The following is a 22,784-nucleotide window of genomic DNA, read 5'->3' as shown; positions in this document are numbered from 1 at the left end:
GATATCTTCCACAGAGATAAACAAAACATTTATTTTGGACCTGCCAAAATAAAAAAATACAAAAATACAAAATTCAGGAAAAGCCATACTTCTATTCGGCACATTTCTAAAGGCTCTCTAGATGTATTTTTTTTTAAAATATTCATCTATAAAAATGCTATTAATAAGATATTTAATGCTTTCAGTCCTATATAGAACATGGGGCAGTGGTGCACTTCAGCCTCTTGTGGCCAAAATGAGTATTACAACAACTACTTCTACTACTAAAAATCATCTGTTTCCACAGATAAATTAATAATACAAAATATAAAAAATAATTAATAATTAGAAAAAATGATCCACACATTTCAATACAGTCAAATACAACAGCAACAGAAGCCAATTAATGTCTATTCTCAAGAGTCAAGAACAACTGAATATTATTCAGAAAGGTGGGATTTAATGCAGGATTTGATGAACAGGTACAGAATTTACCTGATATCCCTTATATACATTCAATATACAATAATGTGCAAACAGTGTGTGAGTAACAAAAAGGTATCTTGAATAAAGCTAAAAGCTCTTTTATATACAAAAAGCAGTGAAGCACTCGTGTATCATGTGCGCACTAGGGAGGCCAGGTAGACCCACACAGACAGGATATTATTCGGGTAGGAGTGCACATACACGGCCAGAGCAAACTCCACATTTGATGCCTGAACGTTGTGAACTCCAGTGCTGTGCACGGCCTCTATGATGGGCCGGATCTCAGAGAACGGCATATTGAGCGGGAATCCTGAAATCTAAAAAAAAAGAAAGAAAAAAAGATCCTATTAGTTATTTATATAGCCTATTTATGATAGGAGTTTATTAATGCATCATTAATGTGCATTCTGCCAGCTGCCGTTTTCTTCCGATAAATGAGCCAGAATTTTCCAACCATTTCAGACTTACCTTGTGGTCTCCCAGCAGGCTCTGCAACTCGTGGCGATGCCCCTCGGCCACGTCCCGCCCTCCGCTCAGCTCCAGTTTGGGCAGGAACTGTTTCAAGGTGGTGGTGCAGTAGCGGTTCCAGCGCGTTGGGTGACGAGGGCGCCACGCCATGATCTTCTCCTTCAGGATATTCTCAATTCTACGGAGAGCGTGAGATGGTAAATGTTTTTGTCTCGTGTGTGTTTGTGGCCTAAAAAAATCAACATGACGCAGTGTGGACTTGCCTGTCCTGAAGCTCTACTGCAGCTGCTTTGTCAGTGCGCCGATATATCAGCTCATCTGGCTAAAGAGAATTAGATTTAGTATAAAAATACCACTGAACATACATCAAGATTATAGATAAATGTTGAGCACTCACTTGTACACTGGACAGCCCGGGGTGAGCGAAGGATCCGGAGAAAAACGGCTTCCACAAATGGGCTTTTGAGGTGTCAAAATTCATCGTCATTGGTGACTTATATTCTTGAATGTTGAACCACACCTAAATAAAAATTAAATAATTAAATAATCTGCTGCAATCTAAAGGAAATGAAGAGTTAGATGCCATGTCATTGAACTGGTAATTTGATGTTATATAGTTGCTCACATTATCGGCATTGATCAGGCAACCGACTGTTTGCAGGGGGCAGAAGGTGTCGTACTGTCCGTAGAACTGAGCGCTGCTGGGGTTCCAGATCAGGAAGCGGCTCTGCTCGGAGGTCAAGACATACGCTGTGGGTCCCTGAGAAATAAAGACATCCAAAATCTTAGTGCTGCTGCAGAAAGACTTCATTATTCTTTACACAAATGTCCATACCAGAGAGACTTTTCATCTTATTAAACGCATAATATGTCATTTTCTGCCACTAGGGGGTCTCTCAATCAAAACAATAACAACGGATGGAGTTTGGTGGCATGTTGAAGCAGCGTGGGATTATGGGAGTTCATCATGTCAGTCAGCTTCTCCCTGTTTGGATTCCTTCAGTGTTCATCGTTCAGGAGGTTTTTACCACAGAGGTCTCCTCCTCTCCAAAACAAACCGGTAAAAACACTGAATAAAGCAGTTTCACGTTAAAAATCTGTGTTTCTCCAACGCTGTTCGGCAGATGCAAGACGTCCCGGAGGGGCTGTGAGCCGAGCTGCCGCTAATGTTTGCTCAGCTTGCTGAGATCCAGACGTCCGATGACCTTCATTTGGTTAAAATATAGAGTTAAAAACCGCGGCGTCAAATTTTTAACACGCTTGGGACAGTAGCCGTATATATATATATAGAGTCCCACCATCTGCAGCACCTGTCTTCCCTTTGATAAAATGTTGTGTTCTGGCCTTTACAACTCTATCAGCAAGACACCTCATTGTATATAAGTTGAAGATCCACCTTTTCCCCTCACATAATAGTTGGCTCAAAGAGATCTTAAATCACATTCAACTTGAAAAGATGAGATTTTTACTTACAGATCCAAGCAGATCCTTTTACTTCGACAAGACCTGGAAGCACTTTATTGAATATCTGAATAAGGCTGCCATCCAGCATGATGACAACTAGACTAAAAACCACCAAGATCTAAAAAAGTCAGTTTATGACAGATTCTGGCAGACAACCACAACGCTGACACATGGACAAAGAGGATATGATGACGCCATTGACAGGCGACCAAATGAAACGCTCCGTTACCGTGATGAAAATTACAGATTTCTCTGTTCTCGCTTGAACATTGTTGGAAACATTCGGGATGCTGTGAGTACACAACTCAACTAAATATATAACATACAGTAGGTCTATTCGTTTTTAGACATTTTTAATGCTTAAAAGTTGCATATTATACCTTTAAGTGTAAAAAAAAGTAAAAAACAAACATATTTTACTACTCCATGTAGGGGCATTGCTGTATGATTGTTACACACCTCTGGTATAGCAGTTCCAATGATAAGCCAGGCTGTCTTGCCCATAGACAGGAAGAAGTTGCACAACAGTACAGCATGTTCTTCTTCATCTCCTGCTAGGAGGGTGAGGAATTGCTAAAAACAAGAAGAGGAAAGACAAGTCACTGTAAGATGAGCATTCCCCTTCTCTTACAATCACGATACCTCACTTACTCCCTTTTCCACCAAACATGGAACAGGTTCCGTTCCGGTTCGCACACCTAATTTTGAACCGTTCGGAGCATCAACGAAAAATAAATTGGTTTGCAACCCAAAAACTTGCAGCTGAAACCAAAAAATAGCAGTGTTTCCTTGACCTGGAGTGCCAGCCGTGATACATTCAGTGGGCATTTCATATTCTATGGGTTGAAAGAGAGGATGGAGAAGGCAACAAAGTAGTAGTCAAGTGAGAATCATCGGAAAAAGAGCGTGCAGTGGTCTCATTAATAGTTGGTCCATCCTTGATTTTTGGATAAAAACAAATATCTGTAATAACAGGCCAAAAGCTTGCTGATTATCAATGCGATTCACCAGCTTGTTACTACTGTTTACTTCTGTTTGTGCATTGTGCAATGCCCTCCAGTGATGACGCATCTTTGATTACAATGGTTAAAAGGTCCCAGATTGTAAAATGTGAGATTTTCATGTCTTTTATATTTTAAAGCAGATTTAAGTACTATATAAATACTGTTGAACTATCAAAACACTCAATATACGGAGAAATACACACAGCCCGTATTCAGAAATTGTGCGTTTGAAACAAGCCGTTAGATCCTAAATGTGTCCCAGTTTATTACCTGTTGCAGTGTATGTGAATAACATCAGCTGACAGGAAGTAAACATGGACCCAAAACTGTTGCCTAGCAACGCAATTTTGTTGCAGTTCCGTTGAAATGCACTAAAACGGAGCGTTTCAGACAGAGGGTGAATACAGGTATATTCAGGCAGACAGTATGAGGAAAATTAAGTTTTTTTTTAACTTTACAGCATGTAAACATGTTCTAGTAGAAACACAAAATACAAGTATGAACCTGAAAATGAGCACAATATGGGATCTTTAAGCTCAAAACTGGTGGAAATGCAAGTTGGTTAGATTCCACGAATCCTGAACAGAACCGGTTCAAGAACCAGCGCTAATTTGGTGGAAAAGGGGGTCAGAGAGGATTCACTCACATCACAGGTGCTCCACAGGTCACAGGCACCAGAAAACGAAACTCTGTCTGGCAGAAAAGGGATGAGCGAGACAAATCGGGCAACCAGCGCCTGTGTGAGGAGAGAGTGTCATTACAGGAAATCTGATCAAGTAAGAAATTGAAGTAATTACTACCAAAGAAGAGAGGAGTAGCCTCTTTCTACATTCAATCAAGCGACTGACCGACGTCTCCGCGGCGTTATTGGGGAATGTATCCAGAAGCTCCTCCGGGGGTGTGAGTGGTCGGATGTAACGTGTGATGAAGACCGTCTTCCCATTGAGGTCGATGACGGTGGTCATGCAGGGTCGGTCCGGGTAGCCCTGAGCTGCCTCCCTCTCAAACCTCTCTGACGCCTGAAGTAAATGCTCATCCTCTTGGCTGTCAAACTGCATACAAAGGTCAAAGGTTACAGCAGAGGAATACGGGTCAGCGCTATGTAAATGAACCAATACGCCTCCTTAAGAATGATGGATGGAGTGTTTGAATGGACAGTTACCTTCATCTCCATAATCTAGCATATGTAGCCGAGCAAAAGCAAATGAAGTGGCACAAAAGGGTGAAAAACACGAGAACAAATTAATACGATGATGCGTTATGAGAGCATGGACAGCATGTGAACATAGCTGATAAAGTATTTGAGATGGAAATGAAATGAACTGAAGACATACTAGCACACGGTGATGCAGGCCAGGCACTAAAAAGCAGACAGGATCCATCCTTGACTCTGGCACTTATTAAACATGACTTACCTTTTCCCTGACCGACTCTCCAGGCACCAGCTGAGGTTCAATGGTGATGAAGAGGGTGACGAACGCTCCCTCACTCAGGCTCCGCAAAGTATCGTAACCTCCAGTAGGGCCACGGCTCCACTCCTTACTGTACCCCAGCAACACGGCCGGTGTGTTCACCTTGAATGTTCCATCAATCTATACGATGGAATCAAAATAAGAGTCAGTCTGATCTGTTAGTACGGCCACCGCGCCCGGTAATAAATACACAACAACAAGGACTCTCACCCTGGACTGAGAATAAATGGTGCTGAAGGGGATCTTGATGGAGCCCAGCCAGTGCTTCTCTACCCGGGTGGTTATTGATTTCCCTTTGTCTTTGTCCTTCTGACGAGCAAATGGTGTTAAAATCATGAAGCAAAGAACAGATAATACAACTCAAGGAACATGTTCTGATATAATTACTGTGAGCGAGAAGAGAGAAAATGTTTTACTCACCACTCCGGTTTCATAAACCACCTCATCAAATATGTTGATGAAGACTTCGTCTTTGACTGACTGCAAGGCAGCAGTGCTGTAGTCACCATTTGGGGCGCTGTAGTGAAGAAGAAGAGTTTATCTAACTGTTAAAAAAAGAATAGTTTGGATGCTTCTCAGTGTGGTTGTATGAGGTTCTTCTCCATAGTCAGTGTAACCTAAAGTAGATGGAGTTTGGAGAAACAGACAGGAGTACCAGCACGGGAGCAAAGTAATGTACTGCTGTGGACGGGGGCAGCAGTAAAACGCATTTTAGACACCTAAAAACATCCATATCAGTAGAATATTTTTTTGTGGTGATCTGTACCAAACAAAGATGTTTTCTTAAGTCTGTAGAATATGATGTGTAGGCCAGGACGTCTCTGCAGCACCACAATATTTAATTGAAAATGGTATTTTGACACATTTCACCTTTAATAAATACTGCGATTTGAAAATTGCAGTAGGTCATTTTGCAATTTCAATAAAATTTCAATTAATTGTGCAGCCCTAGTTTGTGTTCATTTGCATCACTTGCACTAGACGCTCCGGAGAAGAGGAGGTGTTTACCTCCATGTAGATACCAACAACGTTTCATCAACTATGCCTGAAATAACCTCTGTTGCTGCTCTGTACCTGTTGTGGAAGTCCCAGATACGTTGGAAAACCAAACGCCGTCGTGTCTGGGTTCAAAACATCACCCGGCCCTTGGTGTATCTAGCAAGCCACGTGTTGCTACAGCAGTATGAACTCAAAATAAACAGATTGTGCTGTGATTTAATTGCAATAAACAGATCAAAAGGATGCCAAAATAACTACATAATGATGTCGATTGTTGTGCCGACCACCATCTACTGACTGACTATGGATAAGTAGGCTACCTCATACAACCATACTTCAAAACACTCTAACTACCCCTTTAAGTGCACTACATTATCTAAAAAGAGTTGTATGTTTTAATGTTTTTTAAGTAGATAAAGCTGATTTGGAATTGGCCACAAGTAGCACCTAGACGCACAGACGTAAACATTTATGATAAAAGTCAAAAGTCAAGCCATGAGATTCACAGTTGTCACCTGAACGGTAGCTGCAGCTCCTCGTTCCAGCAGGGGTTTGGTCCATCAGCTGTGGTTGTTTGCAGCACTGTGCGCTGGAAGGAAACCTCCACAAAGGGCCTCACCTGTACCTATAATAACAAACATACACATAACACATAATATAGATCCCATGCCAATGAAGATCTGGCTGCCAGTCAGCTGTAAAGGACAGTTAAAGTGTATTTTACCTGGCTGAGGAGCCAATCAGCGCCCTGGATGGCAATCTGAGTCGGTCCTGGTTTACTGGAATAAAAACACAAAGTTCAACGTCCTGTCTAAAATTATTTCTGAGGACAAGTGAGGATTATTTTACCCTCCTCCACACTACTCTGAGTTTAACTGGCTTCACTGAACACTCACTTGCTCTGCTGCCGGCGGACGGGGATGTCGTAGGCCCGGATGATGTTCACCAGCAGTTTAATGTCTCCATCAGACAGATTCTGAGCCGTCACCTTCTTCCTCTCTTTCCTCTGAGGTTTCAGCGGCCGCTTGGGTTCAGCCAGCTTGAAAAGGTTCATTCCCAGAATCCTGATTGTCACAACAAACAGCTGTTATTATCTATTAGTCAACGACCAACGAGGGACTGAAAACGGATATCGGACTGTAGAGAGATCAAAAAATACGTTACATTCAAAGTGTGGGATGGGATTATTACCACCAACAGTACTCAGTCCCTCCAGGTATCTGCAGTTTCATCACCACAACACTAATTTAGAGGTCATGTTTACGTCAACATTTTAATTTCCGTTATCGCAGAGTAAGAGCTGCTGAAAAAAATGGAACCTGTAACTGTCTCGTTGAGATGTTTATTTCACATTTACTGTCATAAATCATTTGAGTTCATATTAAAAATGATTAAGAATGTGATAAATAAGATGTTAAAAGGTAAATATTGGTTAAAAAATATCACCTTAAAATAATGATTGGTTAAAATTTTGTGCAATTTATGTAAGGTTTGAACAACTGTGGCATTATTATTATTGTGATTTTACATTACTGCACATTATCATATTGAGTAATAATAATCAAATGATATAATATTAGTCTATAACTTTAAGTACATTTTCCCGATTCTACAGAAATACTTTTACTGAAGTAACATTTTCAATTCAGGACTTTCACTTGTTACAGAATATTTTCAGTGTGGTATTAGTTCTTTTACTTAAGAAAAGGATCCGGGTACTTCCTCCACCACCTTAGTATCTGTATACTACTACCGGAAATATGCAGGATTAAATTGTGGCACAGTTGGCTACCAGGACGACGACTGCTTCACTTGTTTGAACAAAGGAAATATACCAGAATATTACACGCAAACTGTCCCATGGTGCCTTGCAAAGAGTTTAAGCACATAATTAACAGTGTTATTTAGTAGGGCTGGCCCCTCTTAGTTGATTAGTCAACTTAGATGCACTACGGTTTTGTTATACTTTGCAGTAAACTGTCTTTCAGCATGTATATAGCAGACAAAGCTAGATTATTAACTTCCACATTAGTGCTGTAATAAATATATTGTTATAATAAGTAAACATTATAACACTATTAGAAATGATTACAGTATTAGAAAAATATGGCACACATTTCTAGAATTGTAACTTTTTTTTAACCAATTTTTGCAATTTTAGAGCAAAAAAATCATCTTCATTTTTGAGAAAACACTGAAAAAAATCAAATATTTTTGATGAAATAAACTCTGCAAAATCCTGAAAGGACTGAATACTACACACGGTCTATGGTCACTACTGCACTTTTACTCAGGGTTCAAACTAAATGGAGACACAGAGACACGGCGGGTGGGAGAAAAAGAAAGAAACTCATACCCTGGACCTGCACTGCTGGTAAAAAATGCATAACAGAAAAATGGAACAGAAAAGATTATAACATTCACCTTCAATAACGGAAAAAAACGTGCAAAGTAACAGCCAACAGCGGGATTGGCATTGACGGTTGTACATTATTACGTATAAATCTGCCATCAAAGGCTAAAATTAATTTCAGATTTTCTGTTATCATGTCCACATGTTGTAAAACCTGCTCTAAAACAAACTAAAAACCGCCTTGAGTAGTGCCAGAGGGCAGTACTACAGCCAGGGGAATGTTGTGTTGAGTTCAACATCAAACAGGCCGAAGCAGCAGCAGGCCAAGAAACATTCTCACATCAGCCTGTGATTTATATCGGCTCCGTCACTCTGTGATCGGCTGATTCAGCCGTCGGTCCAACAGTTCAAAGTAATCTAATTTATCTAACCTTTCCTTCACAACTGGAGCGGGGAGTTCAGGCTCTCTTTGTAATTTACTCTATTCTTTTTGACAAGAGGAATAAGCGTAAGATAAATACACAAATGATAAATTACATGCATATATACATGCTTGTATTACTATTTTATGATTGGCAAGAAAGAAAGAAATTACGGCAACATGCATAAACACAAATGTGAAAAAATGTCAGTTGTGAAAGGTGGGAGGTAAAAGTGAGACAGACTTTTTAGTGAGTTAATAATGAGAGTATTTACCCGATGCTTGGTATCTCCTCTTCTATCACCAGGTCAGAAAGAAGGTAGTGATGTTTGGCAAGAAGAAATCTGTTGATGACCGATTCTCGGATCTGTGGGAAGATTATACAACACTTAGCACCAGGGCTGCTTGATTATGGCAAAAATCATGATCACGATTATTTTGGTCAATATTGAGATCCTGATTATTTAACATGATTACTCATTGACTTCGGAACATCAAACATTTATTGAACCTTTATTTTCAGTCTTTTTTTCCTGCATTTTTCAAACTTTTTTTTCAGACTTTTTTCAGATTTTTTTTTTTTTTTTACCTTTTTCAGACATTGTTTAGACTTTATTTTCAGATATTTTTCAGACTTTTTTTTAAACTTTTTTTTCAGATGTTTTTCATACTTTTTTTCAGACTTTTTTCATTTATGGAACTTGTCGGAAAACAAAAGTCTGAAAAAATGACCGTTAAAAATGACCGTTTCTTGACCTCTAAATATAATTCTTTCTTTAATTAAAGACTCTCTTTTTGCCATCTTGGCTTTGCCTTTGTCAATGTTAGTTCAGCTCATGGCTGAGAGTGATTTTGGACTTTTAGATTTCGTGAGACTGTGGTGGGTGGACCTTGGACAATAAGGAGGCATGCTCCATTGTAAGACAATTTTGTACATTTTACGGTTAAATGCATCAATCTGGAGCGCTTTGAGAGCAAAATTAGGAGGCTAGATGGGAAGTGGTGAGGTCCAGATGAGGGGTGCTATGAAGCTTCATCCCGGGCCTTTTCAAGCCAACTTAGAGCCGGTCGCGGTGCACCGTCATGGGGGAAAAAAGACTGGCAAGGGCCAGTCAGTGCCATCAAAGAGTATAGAAGCAAAGAGACGAAAGTGCTTTTTTAACAACAGCCTCTGCTGCCATTTTGGACTGAAGACATTTATTATATTTATGAAATTTTATTGTTCAACACAGGCCATTTAGGTAGAATATGACAATATTATAGAAATAATTTAGTTTTACTTTTGTATGGCACTTTGTAGGCGGACGTTTTACTGGCGTCCGGTAGTTGATTTCAGTCCAAAATGGCAGAAGCGTAGATCTGCTGCCCAACACTGACGTTGCAATAGAACGAACAATTGACTTTGACTTCTTGGCAATATAGGTTCTTTGGCACCATGGAGCGGCCGTCCCTGACCCACTGTGTTGAATCCCCCTGGGCAGACTGTGCAGATCCCACCCGTTGAGAAGTGTACAAATATTTTGGTTCATTATGAAACTGTGGCGGGACAAATGAATTAATGGAAAACACTAGGAAGGAAGGTGAAAATGATGATCCAGCGCTGGATCATCATCATGCATTCATCTCGATTATCTTGTTTTCATAATCGTTGGAAGCTTTTGTAATTGAAAATAAAATGTGATAATCGCCCAGCTCTACTTAGTGCTATAATGTGCTAACGTTTAGGATAATATTACAAACACCTTTACACCAGATGGGTTACTCACCTTCTGGAGGTAGTTGGCTACTAAGGCTCGGTGTGAATCCAGATGTTCTTTAGTGTCAACGATCTCTCCTTCTCTCAGTCTCTTCTCATAATCCTGAAATCATTTTTAACAAAAGGAAAAAGGATTAAGTCTCCTACAGAGCTATAGCATCCTCATTCTGCCACATCCATATTATTCTGTAATAATAGTAAATGTTTGGAGGGCTGACCTGGAACACCTTATCGGTGACCTCCCTCTCCAGAGCAGGAACACACTTGTAATTTCGAAACTCTGGAACTTCCTGGTTCCTGAGACGGAGCAGGCGAAACCTTTTATTCCTCTCCAACTCTTCATCGGTCACAAAGTTAAACTCCTCCTGCAGCTGTTCTAGACGGAAGTACTCTGGAGCGGTTACCTCTCCGCTGCTGGCCACCTGGCGAACCACGGGAACAGAGAAAGAAGTTTTTATTGAAAATGTAAAAACTGCGAGTCTCCTGGATTGTTGTATTCTGATACGTACTTTCAGCAGCTGCATGATGGAGGCATTTTTGGGATCGTTGGGGTCCAGTCGGGACCGTGCGGCCCACTCTCCAATTTTTTTCATGTCATATAGTCCAGATGCACCAATACACGTGACGGCATCAAGACGGCCACTAAAAACACAGAGAAGGAAAAAGATTAATACTTCTAAAAAACTATTACCACTGGGTTGTTTGTTACTTAGTCATGGTACAACGTTTAGGGACAGACTTAAAGGACTACATGTGTGTTTTACTGCATACACAAGACAGTACTAAGGACTCATTTTATAAGCATACTACAGGGTTCACAAAACTTTTCAAAGACTTTTCAACAACCCAAAATAAAATGTCAGGACGTCATCTTGGGCTTTAGGAAACACTGATCGATTTCACCGTTTTCTGACATTTAATAGACCAAACAACGAATCGATTAATGGAGAAAATAATCAACAGATTAATCAAAAATGAAAATAATTGTGAGTTGCAGCCCTAAAGATGACATCAATATTTCATTTTTAAATATCATCAATACCAGTTTATCTCAACACCCCTATAGAGGACTTTTAAGAAACTTCCCCTGCTGCAAAAATAAAGCTAAAAGTTTAACATGATTGATTATATTAAACAAGTCTGAGCACGTTGCCAAGTTTATATGATGCTGACATAAACTGAAACCACTGGCTTCCACTGCATTCATGAATATTGAAACATCTGTATTATGCTTCAGAAAGCAGTGATGTAAATCATACAGGACGTGTAGTTCATGGGCTAAAGCATGCACAGCCACCAGCACTGCCCTTTCAGTGACATTACCCGTGAGGTTGTGGAGACGGAGCAGGGGCGAGCGGTACACCGTCCTCCCCTGTCCCCCAAGAAACACAGCAGGACAGCTTCCCAGAGGTCAGCAGGGTCTGTTTGTTACTGCCGTCGGCCTCGAAGGAGATAGGCACGTCTGATGAGGCAAACAGAGAGGATGAGGGACACTGAGATCACTGAAATAACAAGACCCTGTGAGGGCTATGAATCACAGTGAAATATAGGAAATGAAGGTATTTACCACTTCCAACACCCTCGTGGTCGAACATCACTCTCTGGTTGCTGCTAAACTCAAATTCCTCAAGCGGGACGCTGGCCGTCACCACTGAGGATTCTGGTACCGGGATGAACACTTGAGCCAGGACGGAGCTTGATGAGCCAATCTCCTCAAACACCTACACACACACACAAATATGTAGAAACGAGAAATGAATCAGGGCTGTACCACATAGTTCGAAGCTTCATTCATAACATTGGCATTCAATTTTTTTTTTTTTGCACGTCTATTCTTTCTGTTTAAAGTCGGTATTTCTGCACAGTTACAGATTAAGATTTGGCCACACTAATAGTATTAGTTTTGTAGAATTAGATTCCAGTGGTGGCTGCGTAGGATTGTTTCAGACACAGAAGAGTTATTGGAAGAAGCCCAAAAGTCAACATTTATTGAAAAAAGATGTAAGAATTTACAACATGTAAAATGTGTTTAGCTGCTGCCCCCGTCCACAGTAGTACATTACTTTGCTCCCATACTGGTACTCCTGTCTGTTTCTCCAAACTCCATCTACTGTAGGTAATACACTGACTATGGAGAAGTACCTCATAGAACCACACTGAGAAACACCTAAACTATCCCTTTAACGGGGCGGCCTAGCAACAATCTAACAGCACCAGATATTACATTTATATAACTACAATAAACAATAAAAGAATACAGCTCATGTAGTAATCTGTTAAAGCAGATGTGTGGATTAGATGCTAAATGTTTCTGTACTGTACCTGCAAATTGATGCTTTGGGGAACGTTAATTATCTTGAGATTGAAAATCTGTCCAAAGTGCACTCTGAAGTCAGAGTTCAGGGAGCGTTTGTCCGTTCGGGACACTTCTTTGTCATTGTAGATGATCTTGATGAAAAGACTGCGCCTCGTGACGTCCTCTCTTCGAGCTACTTCAGGCCTACAACACAGAGTAAACAAACATGATGAAGAACGTCCACAGAGCCACAATAAGAGAGTAGTTCGGATTCAACATCTCAAAACAAGTGAAACATTGGGGTGAGATAAGTGGATGTATTTTCTATATGTCAACATGTTTAATAAAAACTCTAGGGAGAAAGTAAAACTGTGTGTCTGTGCTCGTACCTGGGGCAGAGATCGTTGGCGGTGATGTTTCCGGATGCAGACAGCTCCGGGATCAGGATGGACTCTCCTGGTTTCCTGCGTATCCTGGAGGCTTTCTCTCTGACCTGCTGCTCTATGGAGTCAAACTCGGGCTTCTCTGGAGGCTCCGGCTTCGGAGGGCCTTCTTCAGCGGGCCCCTCTGATTCGCTCACCTCCTGCTCTTCATCCTCGTCTTCTTCTGTGTCATCCTGTGCCTGGCCTTTCTTCTTCTTTTTTTTCTTCTTCTTTTTGGCTCTCTGTAAACAGTGAGCATACAGTGGGACGTGTGTGTGTTAATTAGGGCTGTCAATCGATTCAAATATTTAATCGTGATTAATAGCAAATGAATTAAGCGTCGTCGTCCTGTGAGAACCACGGATCTCTAAAAAGTCAGAAAAACAGCCTGTTTTCAGCTTTGTGACGATGCGTTTTCCAGCTGATCCAAGAGGCTTTTTAAAGACTTTATTTAGCTTCAGAAGGACGAAGAGGAGGACTTTCACTTCATCATTCAGTTTATCACAATCATTAAACATCAACACATCTGTAATCTTCAAACTAACAAATGTAGTGGAGTAAAAACTAAAATATTTACCTCTGAGATGTAGTGGAGCAGAAGCATACAGCAGCAGAAAATGTACCTCGAATTTGTATTTAAGTACAGTACTTGAGTAAATGTGCTTAGTTACATTCCACCACTGCTTATCAGGGGACACAGCACTGATAGATCTGCAGTAAGCTAATATCAGCGTGGCCGACAGGTACCTGTTTCCTTCTCCAGAGCTTCCACTCCTCCAGCTGTTTCTTGTACTCGGCCAGCTTTCTCAGGTAATCCTCCTCGGTCTCTGCCTCCAATTCCACAACCTCTGCCAGGATTTCATCTTCGTACTCTTGCTCATCTGACGCCCGGTCCACATTCTCTCTGGAGCGAGGTTGAAAAAAAAAAACACAGACCAGCACATTAATGAAGAGGGTAACATGCATCTGTAGAACACTACAATGAGAAAATACACACATTACCCAGCAAGCATTTGTTAGAGGTAGTAGAGAATGTGTAATCAGAGTCTCTGCACATAGCATGTTATCACTAAGTTATATGGAGCAGCACAGACATGAGCCAATTGTCTAACTGCACAAAGACTACACCATTGTTATGCCAATGATCCAGACCAATGTGTGAAATGCAATGCCGAGGGCACACTGTTTCACTGCTTCCAAATCATTTTGGAAAGATGTACTTGACACATTGTCACATATAGTTTCAGCCAAACTACCAGGATGTCCAAAACTGTGTGTTCTTGGTCCGTTCTCTGAGATTCCAAGTAACTAGTAACACCAACACCATCTTCAAGCTAAACATATATAATATCTGTCTTTTGGAAAACCCCAGAAAAACCCTCTGTTGAAAAACTATATACAAATTTATACATACATTTGCATAAAGCAGCATATTTGTCCACTCCCATGTTGATAAGAGGATTAATACTTGACAAATCTCCCTTTGAGGTACATTATGAACAGATAAAAAATGTGAGATTAATTTGTGATGAGGAGGATATGTGTATTTGTATTGATGTGATGTCTTTTGTGAAAAAAACAAAACAAAATGCCAACAAATAGATTTGTCAAAAAAACTACACAAAGAGATTTACCTTCTGAGGTAGAGCTTATAGGGCGTGTTGGTGTACTTCTGAAAGTCTCTCAGGGCCTTGATCTCCTTCCACACTTTGACTACGTTCTTCAGCAGAGTCCTGTCTTTCTCCTGCTCGCTGTCCCGCAGCAGCCGAGTGCTCCTGTGATGTTCAGGGGAAAATCATAGAGCGGGAATGTTGATAGTCATGGTGCTAAAAAGGTACCGGTTTCCAGACTGAACAGGACAATCTGGTGAACTCACCTAACCTCCAAACTGTACTCAGATATCCTCTGCTGCATGGCTTGAGTGAGGCTCTCCCCGCCGTGGATCTCTAGTATATTCCTCAGTGCACTCCTCAGTCCATTCAACTACAGCACACACAGGAAACACACAATATTATGAATATATATTTGAATAATACAAGAAATTTCTAGATGTATTCAGGAGGGAAGTTTCACAGAGTCGTCGTGACAGCTTTACCAAGCAGAGACCGTCTGCTGATGGAGTTTACCTTGTCAGTGAGGTGTCCTGTGAGATTATTGCGCTGCCTGGTGAGGTACTGATCATACAGCTGAGCCAGACGGGCCCCCAGGACATGTTCGCGACTGAAGAGCGGGTGATGGGAGAAGATCAGCCCAGAGACGTCAACGTCAAGCTGGTAGTCCCCCTCGGGGTTCGCTGCACCAGCGATGTACAGATTCGCATACTTGGACTTGATCGCCTGGGGGACAGAACAACATCATCCATCAGGCAACGTTCTGGAAAATAATAATAATCACTATGAAATCTACTCAGCGCTTGTTCAGGTTTGCTTGAGTGTATCTAAGTGTGTGCAAGCGTAAAGGAAGCATGAAATAGTTGGCAGGATTGATAGCACTATCGGGGAGCGCTGTAATGAAAAGTCATGCATGACAACGATGTTAAATAAACACTCCATTGAACTACAATGGATGCTCTGTTTTCTAGATGATCAAATGTGGCAGCTGTGCCTGTCTGTAGAGTGAAAAAAACACACATGGGAAGACAAGAGTTGTTTGGGGGTTTCCCACTCACACACTCCCAACCAGTGAACCACATCTCAGATCTGTGTGACCTACATCGTCAGGGTTTCCATGTTTGTCATATTTTGTCTCTGTGGTCAGTCACGCCATCTCATAATCTGAGAATTTAGGAGTGTGAATAGTTGAGAATCAGCTGCTTCCAATAAGGATGCAGATGGACAATGCAATCTGACACACAGCTGTAAAACTAAGCGAACCATCATTTCTGAATCAATTGGTAAGTTACTTTTACACACCATACAGATAAAACATTTTACATTATCCAACATTTACATATAACGCATAATCCAACTCAACAACGTGATTCTGGCATTTCCAAAGATGCTGTACTTTAGGGGTCCGACCAAATACACGCCTTGATCGAACTCAGATGTTTGGTTGGGTTTATTTAATTTCCACAGGATCACACATACAGTATTACAATTATAATCAGATGACAGTAAAAACAACTAAAATCGAGTTATGTAGAAGCACGAAGGTCTACTGTACATAAAAGAGACGTAACGTGATAGTGTTTTGATGGTTTGAGTCTGATAAGATTTTGAAGAATGCAACACATTCGTTATTCATTAAATCAGTCCCATCAAGAAGAAGAGATTGTTATTATTACGTGACAACCGTCTGTGGAGGTTCTGCCATAACTTTGTAATGTTTGTACATGAAAAATAATATTCACTCTGAATCCAACATGTCATAAACTTAAACTTCTACAGTACATGTCTGCTGATTGAAGGTTAACTTCGGTATTTTTCAACCTGGACCCTATTTTCCCATGTTTTTGTGTTTAAGTGACTAATAGGTACAACAATTTCTGAAATAAGTCCAGTATTGACGGCGCTGCAGACGGCATTGTGTCATGTGACTTGTCGCCGAAAGACAATGGAGGAAACATGAGTGAGAGTAGGAGAGAGGAGTGCCGGTGTTGTCAGAGTTTGTTGTGTTGGAGTACAGAAAGTGTAGCTTAGTGTTATCTAAAAGATTTTCAATGTCATGGCTGAATATTTAGATGATTTCCACATTTTCCATGTGGATGTGACGAGAGATTTCAGAACGAGACTTCTCCTGGCGGGAGACACAATAACAAACAGAAAATAGTCTCCATATATGAATATTGAAGTTACCCTTGAATGTTTGTCCTAAAGCCAGATTATAGGTGCATTACAACCACCAACTGGATTGGTGTGGCTCAGTCGGCCATGGTGAAATGTGGATACACTTAGCTCTGACCACTGCTTCAAAGCAATATTAGGAAAAGTGCACATCAAGTGTGAGTTAAGTGCATTGGGGGTTGGCATTTTTCTGACTTGCCTACTACCTGCCATCATGTGAACATGAACTTTAGTGCTCAAGTGTGGGTACTGGGATAGACCCAAGGTTTAAACTCTTCTTTCTTGTTTCTAGCAAAAGCGGAGATTAAGAGTACAGGAAAAGCATATTATAAGCTGAAATTCAATTTCAATTCTAGCTCTTCTTCAAAAGGTAACTTGACTTTGCATCTTGTATTTCCTTTAATGCCCAGTTGGAGTTTCGATGTTATATTATTTGTAGAGATGATATCACAGATGTGTCATCCTCCACCTTTGCTCTATTCCCTGATAACAAACGCCTCTACCTCCACCGCTCCCTGTTTCTTTGTACCAAATGCCAAACTGCCCTTTTGCTTTTTTTCAGTCAAGTCTGACGGTGCCACCACACTGTCAGTGTATGAATGTGCTTTAGATGTGGAAAATGAACGGAGTGATCGAAGTGAGAGTGGGCGTGTGTCTGACCTTCCTGTACACAGTGTGCAGTGCAGGGTCCAGGTCCTCCTCCATGTGGAAGAGAGGGGGTCTAGTGGATGACTCCTTTATGGGGTCAGGCAGAGCCATGATCCTGCCGTCATCTCCAAACCACTTCTTTCCCTTAATAATAAAAAACAAAAGATATGTTTTAAAGAATTCATGGATTCAGGCTCAGTGACACAGTTCTGGGATGTTGGTTGAAATTACCTCCTCCATCTGTAAAATGCGGTTCTCCAGAATGTTCTCATTGGTCAGAGATACAGGAGGCCTCTCCCCTACGTACAGACCCTCGTCCTCCAGATAACGAGGCTGCATGTTTTCAGGCAGTTTTACAAAGTGTGGGACTGCGACAACGATGGATAAAGGCAGTTAAAAGATTTTAAAGATGTCCTCGACAGAATATGAAAGCAGACATTACATCCGGTGGTTCTGCACATTAAAGAATACCTGTTCGAAAACTCGGCGTAAAGAGGAGCTCACTCGCTTGCCGAACAAGCTGCCGGTACCCAACATACTCTGCTTTCTTCACTTCCAGGAAGTCACGTGGCGATTGTTCGATGACGAATAAATTGTCATCTTCCTCTCGCACAAGAGGAGCATCTTCACTCTGCGGCGGGACGAAGAATATGAGACGTTTGAAATACAGATCAGGCGGAAATAATCATGATGCACGCACATCATTTCTTACAATATTATTTACGGTGTCTTACCTGGTCTTCATTTTCCTCTTGATTATCGACTTCAGCGTCTTCCTGCTCTTCTTCATCTCTGTCCTCCTCAGCTGTTATTTCTCTTCTCTTGCTCCTCTTCCTCTCAGTCCCATCTCGCGGATCTGGCTCAAAGTTGAGTGTAAAGAAATTGTATGCCTCCTCAACAGTCGGTATTCCCGTTTCTTCCTGTATTTGCAAAGAATAAATAAATACAACACAAATTATTTGTTCTTAAAGTGATTGCAATCTTGTCTCCGGTCTTACTCGTCTTGCTGATTCTCTGAACGTGACCCTGGTGCTGAGGGCCAGAGGGTCATCGTGTCTTCCAGATCTGTCTGGGTCAACCTGTAAAACACTGGGAGTTAAACCTCCACTGCACTAGGAACAATCATGGTTAGACTGTGGAGTCCATAGTTGAGGTTGATGCTCACCTGTCGGTCAAACCTTGTCACAGTGTCTCTGTCTCTGAGACTCTGCAGGCGACTGGCTGGCTCCAGAGAGGCCTCCTCCTGCTGAAGGCTCTCACCTTTAGACTGGAACACAAGAGGCCATACTAATACATGAATACTAAGTTTTTGCAAAACAGACAGTTTTGGAATATGATATCTTTCATAATCTTATTCAAATACAAGCTAGTTTGTGCAAAAAAAAGACTTTGGTTACTCTGGCTGCTCTCAGTTTCTCTTCCAAGCGCCGCGTCACAAAGCTGTCTAGATGCTGAGAGCTGGGTTTTTGCTGGAGTCTTGAGGAGAGACCTAGATGACAAAACACATCATGAAACAATAATTACATGTATTCCTCGGTATTGGACAAAACAGACACATTTTATTTCAAAATCTGAGATCCAATGGTTTTTAAGACACCTGCTCTCCTGTATTGACAACTATAATTAAAATATAGTGAATATAGACAATAACACAATAAAAGGATAACATGTAGAATTTTTGACGGTTTACGCTGACTTCAGAAGGTTGAAATTATTTACCGGGAAGTGGTGAAAAAAGTTGGTCTGGAGCCTTGAAACGCAGAATGTAATATGGCACTTAAATGCACTAAATGGGTTTACTTTTGACAGATAATATTATTGTAAAAGGAAACCAAGTTATTTTGCCTTATTTTCTCTTTTGTATATTTACTATTGCAACTTAAAGCAATAGTATTTTTGATCTGATTACTCGATTAATTGATGGAAGCCCAGCAGCAGGTGTTTGTATACTTTTATTGACTATCTTAGTACTGTATTTTGTGCTCTTTTAATGTCTAATCTTGTTGTTAATCTTGTGTGTGCTGTTCTGCCCAGGCAGGGACTACAGGCGGAAGATATATCAATTTGTAAAAAAATAACGGTACATTACATCTCTGCTTGTTTTATAAGGTTAATGATGTTCTTCGTGCATTGTCCCTGTTAAACATAACATACCATTGTATTACTGACACAGACTATCTTATAAATCATATCTCATTAAAGACCTGTCTTTTTAATTTGGGTTAACTTCACAGGTATCATTTGTATGGGTTTGTTATTCTCTCACCATTGCTATTGCTTGTTGTTTGTAATTTCATCTGATCTTGATTTGTTAAGCACTTTTTTAATGATATCAGGAAGAGAGACAAGTTTAGAGAGAACATGGACACGAACCTCGCTGAGAACCAGTCGGAGGTCTTGATGAAACCAGAGGATCTGCAGTCTTTTCAGCTGATCCTTCATCTTCACTGTGGTGCTGAACGGTGGAGATCTCCTCCACATCATCATCACGGGACTCCTGGCCTGGAGACTGGTCAAGCAGCTAAAATATGCCAAGAGATGGAAGAAGTATGTATACTGTTAGAGCTTTGAAGTGGGTGCTATGAAACAGTTATTAATGGGATTAATGGGTGCAAGAGGAGGAAGATGTACCCTTTTCTTCCTCCTCTGTCTCTGAGCTCTTAAGGTGCGTTTCAGAGTCTCTCCTGGGTCTTCCTCACTGCTTTGAGGTTCCTGGTGAAACACAGACATATTAGACAAACAGCAAAAGCAAGACTTGCACAGGCAAACTGTACTTCTATCCACACTGCTACTTTAGCACAGCTGGAAAAGGGTCCATTAGCAGAAGGAAGAGGGAGAAGGAGATTGGTGTTGAGCAGCCAGCAGCACACACACACATGAGGAGGACTACAGGCTACAGGCAAAGCTACTAAACACACACCAACCTTCATTGTAGCTTGCTGCAGTTTCTCCTCACTCAGTTTGGTAGAAGGAACCAGAGCCTATCGAGTGTAATTAGATGTACTAAAGTATTAGCAGCTCTTCTATCTGTGTTTCTGGCTGTATAAAGTGAGAGGCTCCTCCTCCTCCTCCAGGTCATGTTGAGTCTTGTTAAAGGTCCCATATCGTGCTCATTCTCAGGTTCATACTTGTATTTTGTGTTTCTACTAGAACATGTTTACATGCTGTAATGTTAAAAAAAAACTTTATTTTCCTTGTACTGTCAGCCTGAATATACCTGTATTTACCCTCTGTCTGAAACGCTCCGTTTTAGCGCATTTTGACGGAATTGCAACAGAATTGTGTTGCTAGGCAACAGCTTGGGTCCATGTGTACTTCCTGTCAGCTGATGACATTCACATCAACTGCAACCAGGAATAAACTGGGACACATTTTGAATGTTTACGTTTTAAATCTGTTAAAGGGTCTAAATATTGTATATTTGTGACATCACAAATGGGCAGAAATCCTGACAGCTTGTTTCAAATGCAGAGTTTCTGAATACGGGCTGTGTGTATTTCCCTGTGGATTGAGCGTTTCGATACTTTCACAGTATTTATAAAGCACTTAAACCTGCTTTATAATAACAAAAACAAAACGTTTGTATAATATGGGACCTTTAAAGGAGGGCTCTGGATGATGCTGCTGTCACATCATGTTTATCTGTAATAACTTTATTTTAGGACATAACTTTAACCACTTTACCTGAATGTCGTCCTCATTTTTGTTTTTCCCCAAAGTGTCTTGCAAAGCTCGTCGTTTCTTCCGCAGTTTGTCCCGAAAGTCACTAAAACAGAAATAACGTTAGAGGCTTCAGAACAGAGCTAACGTTAGCTTAGAGAGCTAACCCAGCTGTCTGAGACGTTAACTAACATTATAACGAACTAACGTTACATGAACGAAGTTAACAGCAGAAAGCAACAAGAGAACAACTCGGTTACCTTGAGGAGGCCAGCGTGACGAGGAGAGTTTCCTTTACAGTAGAGAAAGAGCAGTCAGGACTGTTGTTGTTGTTGTCTCTAAGCTAAGCTAAGCTACCGTTAGTCTGTATTATAACCGGATCATTTGCTATAATCATGGATATATAAAGACAACAGCGTCTGCATCTCTGCACTGGTATCTCTTGTGCTCAAATTTGTAATTTTCCGAGCGATATTTCCCTCTAAAAACTGACTTTAACCCTCTAAATACTGACTTTAACCCTCTAAATACTGAGCTTCACGTTAGCTAAACGAGTTGCCTAGTAACGGAGATAAACTACTCCTCAACCTACCTTGAAAATCAGCGCCAGAAACACGTGTCTGCCAGAAGTCCCGCCCTACTGTGCTGTGATTGGCTAGTACTCGTCACTTCATGTGTCGTTGGAACCTTGTGATTGGCTGCTTAGCTCCACCAGTGATTTTTGTTTTACATTTTATTAACAAACAGAATAGTCAACAAACATATTAAACTGATAAAAATGTTATACAGTGTACATAGATTCAAGGTTTTGATAGCTTTCCTATTTTTTTTAATATTTTATTTATGTGATGTATTCAAAAAAAAGTAAAATTATATATTATATTAATATATTATATAAATATATAAATATATTTTAATTTTTCAAAGGAAAGGGGAAATTCAGAATCAATATATTGGAACATAAATGTACAGACATACTTTGTACTGTACTTTTTGTCCATCTTGCGTTTGTAGATTGTTTTCATGCTACTTCTTTTTGGTTTGATTAACATTTTTAACTTCTCAAAACATTTTTTGAGAAAAATCCCAGTTTTTCAGCAGATGAAATTTACATAATTAATTTGATTAATATCTTAACAAAATATTATATAAATAAAATGATATGGCTTAAAAGATGTGTACGCTCCTTTTATACTTTTAAAGATTCTGATTTTAAAACATATTTGACTATGATTGAAAATTTAAAACTCAAAAATTTAAAATTGCAAAAACTATTAGATTATTTAGACATTTAAAATGTATTCCAATTGTTTAACAGACCCCGATTGTTTTTTTTTAAATTATTATTATTCATCTTTTCCATTCCTCACATTTTATTTGTTGTATAATATATTTTATTTTATTTTTATATTATTTTTATACTGTAAAATATATTTGCTGAACTTTTTGTAAGGAAAACTCTGAACATGTTTACGTATTGAATTTTCGAAAAAACAAAACAAAAAAAACAACAACCATTCTGCATTTCCATTCATCAGGCGGACTGTCAATCAAACAAATTAGCGACATAA

The 22,784-nt window shown here is 40.2% G+C and overlaps 1 protein-coding gene across 1 annotated transcript; it reads right to left on the bottom strand.

Moving 5' to 3' along the window:
• Nucleotides 1-72: 72 nt before the first annotated feature.
• Nucleotides 73-21,787, bottom strand: cc2d2a (coiled-coil and C2 domain containing 2A). Its single transcript, XM_037770652.1, has 39 exons — nt 21,474-21,787; nt 21,238-21,319; nt 20,478-20,534; nt 20,185-20,265; nt 19,927-20,074; nt 18,951-19,042; nt 18,719-18,820; nt 18,552-18,632; nt 18,288-18,473; nt 18,025-18,184; nt 17,785-17,921; nt 17,566-17,697; nt 15,247-15,456; nt 14,997-15,103; nt 14,755-14,895; nt 13,868-14,024; nt 13,088-13,362; nt 12,725-12,902; nt 11,970-12,123; nt 11,726-11,864; nt 10,912-11,044; nt 10,621-10,824; nt 10,413-10,505; nt 8,922-9,013; nt 6,769-6,936; nt 6,597-6,651; nt 6,388-6,497; nt 5,294-5,390; nt 5,084-5,182; nt 4,817-4,993; nt 4,564-4,578; nt 4,250-4,453; nt 4,048-4,137; nt 2,857-2,970; nt 1,559-1,693; nt 1,331-1,453; nt 1,197-1,255; nt 934-1,111; nt 73-782 (listed from the first exon to the last, which is right to left on the bottom strand). The coding sequence occupies exons 3-39, from the start codon at nt 20,481-20,483 to the stop codon at nt 597-599; spliced, it is 4,818 nt and encodes a 1,605-aa protein (XP_037626580.1). The 5' UTR covers nt 20,484-20,534; nt 21,238-21,319; nt 21,474-21,787; the 3' UTR covers nt 73-596.
• Nucleotides 21,788-22,784: the final 997 nt, after the last annotated feature.

This window comes from Sebastes umbrosus, chromosome 5, assembly GCF_015220745.1.
Source record: "Sebastes umbrosus isolate fSebUmb1 chromosome 5, fSebUmb1.pri, whole genome shotgun sequence".
NCBI classification, from domain to species: domain Eukaryota; kingdom Metazoa; phylum Chordata; class Actinopteri; order Perciformes; family Sebastidae; genus Sebastes; species Sebastes umbrosus.
The sequence above is the reverse complement of the archived record's forward strand: the minus strand, read 5'-3'. Positions and strand labels throughout refer to the sequence as shown.

Bases quoted from the DNA above. Each gene is read 5' to 3' on its own strand.
- cc2d2a (XM_037770652.1), bottom strand. The intron at 20,075-20,184 runs GTACATCTTCCT...GGCATATTTTAG, and splicing joins GACAGAGGAGGAAGAAAAGG to CTGCTTGACCAGTCTCCAGG. The intron at 14,025-14,754 runs GTAAATCTCTTT...ACCTCGCTCCAG, and splicing joins TATAAGCTCTACCTCAGAAG to AGAGAATGTGGACCGGGCGT.